This window comes from Phoenix dactylifera, chromosome 10, assembly GCF_009389715.1.
Source record: "Phoenix dactylifera cultivar Barhee BC4 chromosome 10, palm_55x_up_171113_PBpolish2nd_filt_p, whole genome shotgun sequence".
Lineage (NCBI taxonomy): Eukaryota > Viridiplantae > Streptophyta > Magnoliopsida > Arecales > Arecaceae > Phoenix > Phoenix dactylifera.
This window is the reverse complement of record NC_052401.1, coordinates 8371681-8381299: the sequence shown is the minus strand read 5'-3', so window position 1 is coordinate 8381299 and position 9619 is coordinate 8371681. Positions and strand designations below refer to the sequence as shown.

General features: G+C 38.2%; 1 protein-coding gene across 4 annotated transcripts; it reads right to left on the bottom strand.

Moving 5' to 3' along the window:
• Nucleotides 1-2181: 2181 nt before the first annotated feature.
• On the bottom strand, nt 2182-8404 carry LOC103720276. Of its 4 annotated transcripts, XR_005513701.1 has the most exons (6): nt 8061-8404; nt 7829-7957; nt 6775-6846; nt 5930-6028; nt 5641-5849; nt 2182-2542 (listed from the first exon to the last, which is right to left on the bottom strand). XR_005513701.1 is itself a non-coding variant. In XM_039130977.1 (5 exons), exons 1-5 carry the CDS (start codon nt 8226-8228, stop codon nt 2537-2539), a joined length of 474 nt encoding a protein of 157 aa, XP_038986905.1. In that variant the 5' UTR covers nt 8229-8404; the 3' UTR covers nt 2182-2536. The 4 variants fall into 4 exon arrangements, 3 of the variants coding, with proteins under 3 accessions (XP_038986905.1, XP_038986904.1, XP_038986906.1); XM_039130977.1 differs by lacking the exon at nt 5641-5849; XM_039130976.1 differs by lacking the exon at nt 2182-2542 and having other exon boundaries at nt 2550-5849.
• Nucleotides 8405-9619: the final 1215 nt, after the last annotated feature.

The following is a 9619-nucleotide window of genomic DNA, read 5'->3' as shown; positions in this document are numbered from 1 at the left end:
TGTTCTCTCATCCTCGATGGTTGTCCACAAATAGGTTGAGGTGCCCTCACCAAATAAGGGGTTATCTCATCTTTCAATTGCGAGCACTCCTCGATGTCATGCCCATGGTCCCTATATAATCAGCAATACCTACTAATGTCCCTCCTATGGGCGGAAGCCTTCATCTTTCTAGGCTAATGTAAGCAACCTTGGTCTCTGATCTCCATCAAGATCTAAACTCTTAATGCATTGAGAGGAGTGTACCTCTCAAATCTTCGAGGTGGACTCCTCGGCCATTTGGGCCTCTTTTCCTCGTGTCTTTACTTTCCTCCTTGGTTCATCCCTTTCCTCCTGACCCTTACGCTTCTTGCCGCCTCAGCCTTCTGTTGCTTCCCTCTGAGCAACCATTGTTTCTTTGACATTTATACATTTGTCTACCCAAGCCAGTAGCTTAGCTAGATCCTTGGGAGGCTTTTCCTCCAATGAGAAGAAGGGGTGTGAGGGCTTCGGCCCTCTCTTCACCACAATCAGAGCGACTATTTTGTCCAGGTCACGGACTTCCAACTCCTCGACATTGATGCAGTAGATGTAGTCTTTGAGGGATTTATCATCCTTCTGCTTCATGACAAACAAGTTTGTCGAGATCTTCTTCTGTCTTCGACTGCTAATGAAGGGGCCACAAACTAATAGCTAAGCCAGTCGAAGGAATGGATAAACCCAAGTCGGAGACCGAAGTACCAAAGCCGAGCGATTTTTCTAAGGATAGCTGGGAAAGCTCGACACATGACTGCATTGATCTCTCCTTGCAGCGTCATGAGAGCCTTAAAACTATCATTGATCTCGAACTAAGGCATCTTGAACTTCCTCGGCAAGAGTTCCTCCACAATCTCCCTAAAAAAAGAGGGGCTTGGTTATCCTCGGTTTTGACATTCTTCCTCCTCAATGCCTCAATTTTGTTGTTTATTTCCTCAATTTGTGATCGAGGGTTGGCCTCGCTCCTAGAGGGCCTTTTTGGCCAGCATAACGAAGAGTTGTTTAGGTTGGAGCTCAGCTAAGAGTGGGTGCTTGGGCAATTGTCCCCTCATTCTCGCACCATCATCATCAATGTCTACATTTGCTGCACGATTAGATAGATTTGCATGGTGTTGATAGTCTCAAAGGTTGGCTAAGGGGGCTAAGATCTCTATGGGTTGTGCTAAGAGCCATTAGACTCTGACCAAGCCTGGTTGGTGATGGATTGGTGGTTGTTCCTTTTACGTTTCATGGTTTCAGATCTTTTTTTTCACTTGTTCCCACAGATAACGCTAATTTGTTGCTGCCCAAAACCTAACTAGACGGAGTTGGAGCTAGTGATGGTGAATGGTCGGCTCAGGTAAGGTTGGCCTACGCAATGTGGGATCCAACCTACTAGGAGAAAGATAATCAAAGTTGTCAGAACTAATCTAGAGGAAACCCTCCAATGCCTATGTCAGGTAGACATTTTGCAAAATAAAGTTTATAAAAGAAAGGAGAGCTAAAGTATATGAGCTACAAGCTTTGAGCAACACGAAAGATCCGATGTCGAGGCCCCTTGGCCTGGTTTATATAGAGAGGAAGGTAAGAGTTCGTTACAATCTGGCGGCGAGATCCTCGGGCAAGTTTTTTTATCCTTCCTTATTTGCTATCCTGAGATCGTGTTCGCATTGATTGCATGCACCACGTGTTGCTCAGCCATTGGTCTGGCAATCTGGCAATTGCAATTTTGGTGGGCATCAAATCTAGACCATATGATGATCCACTCGAAATAAGAACTTCCAACATCCATAGGCCCCTAGAGCCTGTTTGGATTCCCAATTAAGCTATCAGTGGATAACTACCAAGTATGGTCGAAAGTTTCAAGGATTAGCAGCAACTTACAAGAAGAATTTCATTTAGATCCAAGAAGCATCATGCTCTTGTATTGGCGAGCGAAACATCAGGATACCAAGTTCCATTATAGAATATGATTTATGATGTACCCACTATTTTGGTATTCTCTCAATCCAAATTTCTAATATCAGTTAGACTTCTCTTCCCGCATAGTTAACTTCTCCTACATACAAACCATATTTGACTTATTCCAAGGTCAGGTTGTTTGAGCATCCGAACGGCCCCTAAAAGTTTGCCATGAAGCCCTGCTAGTAGGCCTTAATGTATTGAAATGGCTAGTCCAATGAAACAACCAGTTAACGAGAATTTGCAAGTTTAGCACAGACATTTTGATTAACTGGAGTTTTAGTACATGCCCAAGATGAAAGAATCAATACTCAGTAGTCATCTAAGTTCTTTCCAATGCTTTGTACAACAACAAAAACCAGCAGGACACAACCAAGAGCAAGAACAAACATTTTACAAGAATTAGTGACACCACTATGTATCAATTGAAAAACTACATAACCCAGATTTCATAATGACAGAATGTTACACCTCTCACTGAACACCATGTTACTCAAGCTGTTGCCCACTGAAATTAATTGACTTTCAGCTCTTTTGATTTCTTTATGCTTGATGTTGCCACCCTCACACCAGCTACAAAGAATTAGAGCTGACAAGAAAACTTAAAAACATCAATCAGCATGTCAAGCAAAGTATGTTACAAGAACAGAGCGTCAGCAACACCTCTTGTTGTTTCTTGGTATTAGTTGAATATCATTAATGATAAAAAATATTTATATCAAAAATCAACTCATTAGTCATCCACAGTAACATGGGGATGGAAACCAGGTGATACCAATTAGATTATGATTCCAGGATGACTAGTAAAATGGCCATAGTATTAGTACGAGTGACAAGCAATAGTTTGAGGTGAGAATAAAAGGTAAAGGATTCTCAATGATTATGAATGGCCAATAAGTATAAAGGATAGATGCTGCTAGATGAAAAAACATTCCTCAAAAAGGAATTTCAATTTTCACTTGTATTTTATAATGTTGAAGTGCTTACAGGAGTCAAACTGTGATCACTGGATTTGACATTCATAGACAAGTCATGCCAGATGAGGAACAAATATAATGTGACAATATTACAATTTACAAGGTGGTTGCTCAATTGGAGGCACAGAGGTGTAATGTCAAATAGATATTGGAATCATTACTACGCATCTGATAATCATTACAACAACTGACATTAGCTATTTTCAGGTGCCTAGCAACTAAAACATTAAGATCCAATCACTCCATCTATAATTATGATAGGTACCCACAGAAGCATGAAGAAAGTGATTTAAAATACTTAATCAAATAGCTTACCAAAGCTGTTAAGTATAAAATTTTTCTTATTTTAAATCAGTTGCAGAGAGACTGCCCACAGATCCCTCAAGGTATCCTTCTTGACTTAAGAACCTCAGAATAGCTCCTTTTTCCCAAAGGAGTGAAGTGACATTTAACAAAATAAGCATACAAGTCAATATTCATTGAGACAATACAAAAAGAAAGTTATTCCATCTACATGCCTCTTCTTCAGCTCTTCTGACTGATAACCATGCTTTCTAACTCTATTTTTGAAGGATGCAAACTCAACAGCCAATTTTCTTGTCTGGATAATGCACAAATTTTCAGCAAAACAACCAATTTTTAAGAAATGCTAGTAGGAAGGGGGCAAAAAGGAGAGATGTTGAAGAACATGAGCAAATATTACTAAAGTTCCATTCTCTGATGTGAGAACTACAACTAAATTAACAGAATTATGATCATACATCCAAGGAAAATATTCAATGAAAATGGTCAAACACTATATCTTATAACTTCTCTAAGATCTAGGGGAAAGAAACAAAATACCTCCTTCAAATCATTCATAATGGCAGTATTTTGTGACCCCATTCAAATCCAGGACAAAGTGGAGGTAACTTTCAAATGAATACAAGCGGACAATTTATAAGAAATGAATCCTTCAGTACAACTTTATCTAGAACTTGTCAATTTGCTTCAAACATACTACCAACAGAAATAAAACACAGGAACTTTTTTCAGTATCAGCCTAGGTCTTTTTCCTTTTCAGGCCATTAAGGACCATGATCAATGCATTTTCAGGATTAAATTCAAGTCACTTGATATGGGAACCAGTAGACCAATGTCTATATTCATCAAAAGGATACAAGCATTCCCATCATCATACCTCATCTCCAACACTTTTGAAATTGATAATCACACTTTCTAAATCATGTTCGAAGGATGCAAACTCAGCAGGCAATTTTCTTGTCTGGCTAATATACAAATCTCCAGCAAAACATACAAGTTCCAAGAAATGCAAGTCATAGTAGAAGGGGGAAAAGGAGAGATATTGAAAAACATGAGCAAATAGCTAAAGTTCCATTCCTTGGTGTCAAAACCAAAACTAAATCAAAAACAGAATCAAGATAGCATATCCAAAGGAAAATATTTATATGGAAATGAAGAAACACTGCATCTTATATCTTCTCTAAGAACTAGGAGAAAGAAACAAAGTCATCTCCTTTAAATAGTGCAGAATGATATTACATTTGGGACCAGTTCAAAATCCATGACAAAGAGGAGCTAACTTTCAAAAGCATACAAGTGGAGAATTTAGAAGAACTCAACCTTCTGTACAACTTTCTCTAGAAGCTGTAAATTTGCTTCAAACATACAAGAAACAGAAATAAAATACAGAAGAACATTTTTCAGAATCAGTCTAGATCCTTTTCAGACTCAGGCCATTAAGGACCATCCATGTTCAATGCATTTTCAGGATTAAATTTAAGTCACTTGATACGGAACCGGTAGACTAGTGCATGTTAGGGTTAAATTTAAGTCATATTCCATTGTAGGAAAAAGGAAGCCATACACAACTATGGTCAATATCGGAAGAAAACTCAGAAATCCTCTAACTATATGATTACATTCTATAGCTGTAGTGCTCAACTAATAATTTTCCAAGGATGAGTACAAAAAGTCGAAAAAGTTATCAGCAATGAAAAATCAGGTTTCTTGGTTCTGAAAATTTATCATTTGAGCATCAGTATAGAATGAGAATCCTCTAGACAAACAAGATCACAAAACCAAGACTCAAATATAGTGTAAGGACATAACGTGTCCAAGTTTGAATGAACCACTGAACACCATCAAAGGACAACTAGACAAAATATCTAAAGGCCAATGATTGGCTTAGTTCACTGATATAAATAAAATACCACATATAGTTCACAGATACAAGACAAATATGGTAACAGACGTGCTGATTGGCATCATCTAGTAATATCATAAAGCAACTATTCATACAAAATAAGGAAAATATAAGCCTTAATGAAGGTCAACTCTCTCAATGTATGTTTGTGGTGTCGGAGCCTGGTGGCTCCAAACAAGGAATGACAGGCTATCTCTACTAAGGAAAAGCCCCTCACTTTGAAGGAAATGAGAAGGATGGTAACACCTAATCGACAAGGAAAACATGTGAGTCAGGTAGAGACCTATGTTTCAAAGTCATGTTCTATGTTCTTATAGAAATACAGTGTTGCATAAAAGAGAATCTTTTTTGAAGTCTATCATCACCTTCCCTATCCTACATACAGAACATCTAATAATCTTGTATTATACATGAAAATCATCTAAAAAGTTTGATGGAGTACCTTCTGCCTAGACAGATAATAAATGTTCCTATAAAATGAAAATGATCAAGCAAGTTTGTTACCAAAAGTGGCATCAGTAGATCCAAGCTGGGGTGTTGCAAAATGTTGCTCAATGTGCATACTGTCACCCTCATGTCAAAGAAGAATGGAAATAATATATTCACAAAACAATGCCCGACTACTCTGCCCTTTTCGTTCTTGTATTTTCTTCTCAAATTAAGGATTGCTGTTTTCACCATTTTCTTGTCTTTAAGCTTTAATCCAAGAATTTCTATAATCAAGATGATAAAACTCAATCAAATTGTTGCCAAATTTTAGTAAAGAACTAAGTCAAAAAAATTTATCCCATACATTTTCCCTCAAATTATCCAGCTGGATGCTCGCGGATGCTATCATCTCCTTCTCCTTGTTGGAGTTCTTCAACTGCTCAGTGCTCATGCTCCCATCAGTCTATAAAAATTACAACAGAATTAGAGCTACCATCAAAGAGTTTCAGCAATTGGACAGAGAACAATTTATAATATTGTATTAACACATAAGGATATCTGAAAAAAGTTGGAACACCAACTGCCCAATCTAATAAAAAATGGTTCTAACTGAAAATATCCCTTGAGAATGTGAACATAAAGCCATTAACATTCAAGCTGAAACATCACAGTGGCATCAGGATATCCAAACTGATGTTGTTGCAGAATTAAATTCTACTCTCAGAGCATTAATAACAAAAAAAAAAGGAATAAAAAATCAACTCTCTTAGCAATTGAAATACAAGAATTCTAAATTTGAATTAGATAGAGAAAGTGCTATAATCTTGTATTGATTCATGGACATCATATAGATAAACTAGAGGAGCATCCACAGCCTGGTCAAATATCAAATGGTTCTATGGAGAAACATAATCAGCATACAAGTTTGAACATCCAAGATATCAAAAGCAGCATCAACACATGCAAGCTTGTGTTTTTGCACGATTTTACCTAAAACTCTTAATATTTAAACCATCATAATCCAAGAATTTCAGTCACCATCATGTCAAAAATAAGGGCATTAACATGTTGACAATGCAATTAATACTTTCATCTGCTTGTCCTTTCTTCTCAATTTGAGCATTTCTATGATCAAGATATAAAATACAAACACAATGTTATATCATATTCCAATAAATAAGAACTAAATTGAGAAAGTTAATCTCAAACCTGCCCCAGTTTCTTCTCCAGCTTGACATGCCTCAATCTCTTTGATTCATTGGCAAATGTGCTTGCTTCAGTCTACAGCAATTAGGACAGAACCAGGACTGCCATAAGTTAAGTTCCATGAACTATTTAAAGAGCATCTCAAAAAAATCTTGTATCATACAGAAATATCATCTGAAAAAATGGGAGAGTTAAGATATCAACAGTGGCATTAAGATGTTTAAGCTGGTGTTGTTGCATAATTTAACTCACTCCAAGACTATGCAGACAATCACAACCCGATAATTCTGTGTTCCATATCGGATAGACAACAACCTATGATCATGTTTTGGTACATGAACTTAATCCAAAAAAGTGGTGGAGCATCCAATGTCTAATCAAATCCAGCTTACAAGTTTGAAGAGCTGAGATATTAAAACTGGCATCAGGACATCCAAACTGGTGTCGTGAAATGATTTCACTCAAAATTCAAGATATCAACAATTTAAGCATTGCTTAACTTTTTTCTTGATCTTCCCCAGTCTGAGCATTTCAACACTCAAGAAAAATTGTCAGCACTCTGATGTGGTTACTTCCTCCTTGATGAACTTCTTCAAATGCTGAGCACTCATTCTCTCTTCAGTCCAGAACAGACATAATCTTATAATCTTTTTATTTCTTTTTCGAATAAGCAGAATCTTATAATCTTGTATCAACATATGAACTTCATCAAAAACAACAATTGGTGAAGCATTTACTGTCTAATCAAAGGATAAATGGATCACTCAAGCATCCACGTTTGAAAACTTATGTGATAAACCGTGAGATCAGGACATCCAAGATGGTGTTGTCGCACAGCTTAACTCTACTAAATTCATTAGTCTCAACAGCCAGAATAAGTCAACAATCCTTTTTTTCTTCCTTTTTCTCAAGAAACAAGCCAGCGATCAAGAATCAAGACCCAAGAATGCAATGAAGAATATTGAAACATGTAACATTCAATCAAGAACGATTCAAATCCGACGATATTCAGAGGGTAATCAATTCAAATCGAATCAAGAAGCTTTCTATCTCATACCTTCGCCAACTCTTCACAGGGCATCGTCAATTTCATCATGTCATTCTCCATCCTGGCGCATTTTGCTGCCAGCGCCGCCCTGTCCTCGATGCACTTCTTCAGCGCGTCGTCATATGTTCTAGCATCAAACTATAACAATTGCAACGGAATCAGAGCTATGATAGAAAGAAAACCCTAGAGATCAGAAAAGGACATCATATCGAATAGAAAAAGGAAATAATTATAAGGGAACCTTGTGGCTCTCTAGGAGACTTTTCTTGTGGTTAAGGTTGTCTTCGAGGGAAGAGATGCGTTCTTGGAGGCGCTTGCGAGCGGTCAGACAGATCTGAAGCCTCATCAACACGGTCGCCGGGCAGAAGCAATCGGCGGATCCATCCATACTATGAGGGCAGGAAGCCATGAGAACACCTCTAAGAATCGATCCTACTCTAAGCCAGTGACGAAGAAAATGGCGATCTTCTGAACCCCAAGAAGGGATTTCGGGTTGGGAGAAGGAAACAAGAAGAGAGATCGGGAAAGGGAGTCCGAAACCCTGGAACAAGGAGCTCTCTACCGAAGAAGGGAAAGGAGAGGGGAAGTAGGGGGGGGGGGGGGGGGGGGGGGGGAGGACAGGGGCTTTATAATGAGAGACGGGAGGGAAAGGAACGAGTCAGTTAAGATGTACCGCGGCCAGGAACGGCAACGGCAGCTATGTACACATGGCACGGTTGCTTGTGATTCTGGAAACCGCATCAGGGGCAGAAATGAGAGGAATTATTGCCTCCGCCATCACAGAACCGGAGGCTAGGTGAGCAAGATGTACGAACCAAGTCATTATCCGCTACAGTACCGTAGGCAGTGATTTGATGAAGTCGCATATTAACAAAGACTAGCACACTCTCATTAATCAACCTTATAGCAGTTTCAAATGAAAGACAGAAACAAGTAAAAATTTACAGATTTTTGAGCTGACCCCTCAAGACCATGAGCCGACTCTAGTAGAGCAAGAATTGACCCTACCAAATGGCGAGTCGATCTAAGAATGACCAGAGACAGAAAAACAGAAAGCAGCAAAATTTAACTCTTTTGCGAGTCAAGCCTGGAGGATAACGAGTCGACCCAATCATAGATGTGTCGACCTCAAAGACTAGCCGAGTTGGCCCTACAGTGACCGCAGGCGAAAAATAGAATGCAGCAAAAATAAGAGCTTTCTTGAGTCGACCCTTAAAGAAATCGAGTCAATACGTTTGCATCTGATAACAGTAACGGCTAATTTTTTCTGAAAAATTAGAACCGTCGTTTTTACTCCTAATATCTCTTTTACCCTGTCTAATGGCTAGAACTATCTTCCAACTATATTTTAAAGTTGTAAATGCACGAGAAGACCTAAGGTAGACAACAAGAACAACAAAAGAGAAAAGAAGAAGAATAAGCAAAGAAAAGAAAGATGGAAATAAGAAAAAATCAATGCATTTAGTGTAAGCATTAAAAGATCACATCCACCACAACTAGAGAATTGATTGCAAAGCTTTCAAGCTCATATCAAAATTATCTAGTTCTTCCTCAAAAACTCCAACGACCAGTCTTCTAGTCTTAAGAGAGCCAATTTCTTATATTATCCTTTTTTGTTGATTTTAACAAGTTTCAGAGGTTGAAACTTGAGGGTTCTATTGAAATACTTATCAAGCCTAGGAAAAGCTAAGGAGAGGTAGTGGTTGATTACCTAAGAAAATCAGCTAGATTGATTGTGAGCTTGGCTAAAACAATCAGGCTATAATCTTTAGAAAGATTATAGTAAAATTTTAAAGAAGG

Bases quoted from the DNA above. Each gene is read 5' to 3' on its own strand.
- LOC103720276 (XM_039130976.1), bottom strand. From the start codon at position 8,228: ATGGCTTCCTGCCCTCATAGTATGGATGGATCCGCCGATTGCTTCTGC. The intron at 6,847-7,828 runs GTATGAGATAGA...TAATTGCTGTAG, and splicing joins CCTGTGAAGAGTTGGCGAAG to ACTGAAGCAAGCACATTTGC. The intron at 6,029-6,774 runs GTTTGAGATTAA...TAATTTTTATAG, and splicing joins TGGAGAAGAAACTGGGGCAG to ACTGATGGGAGCATGAGCAC.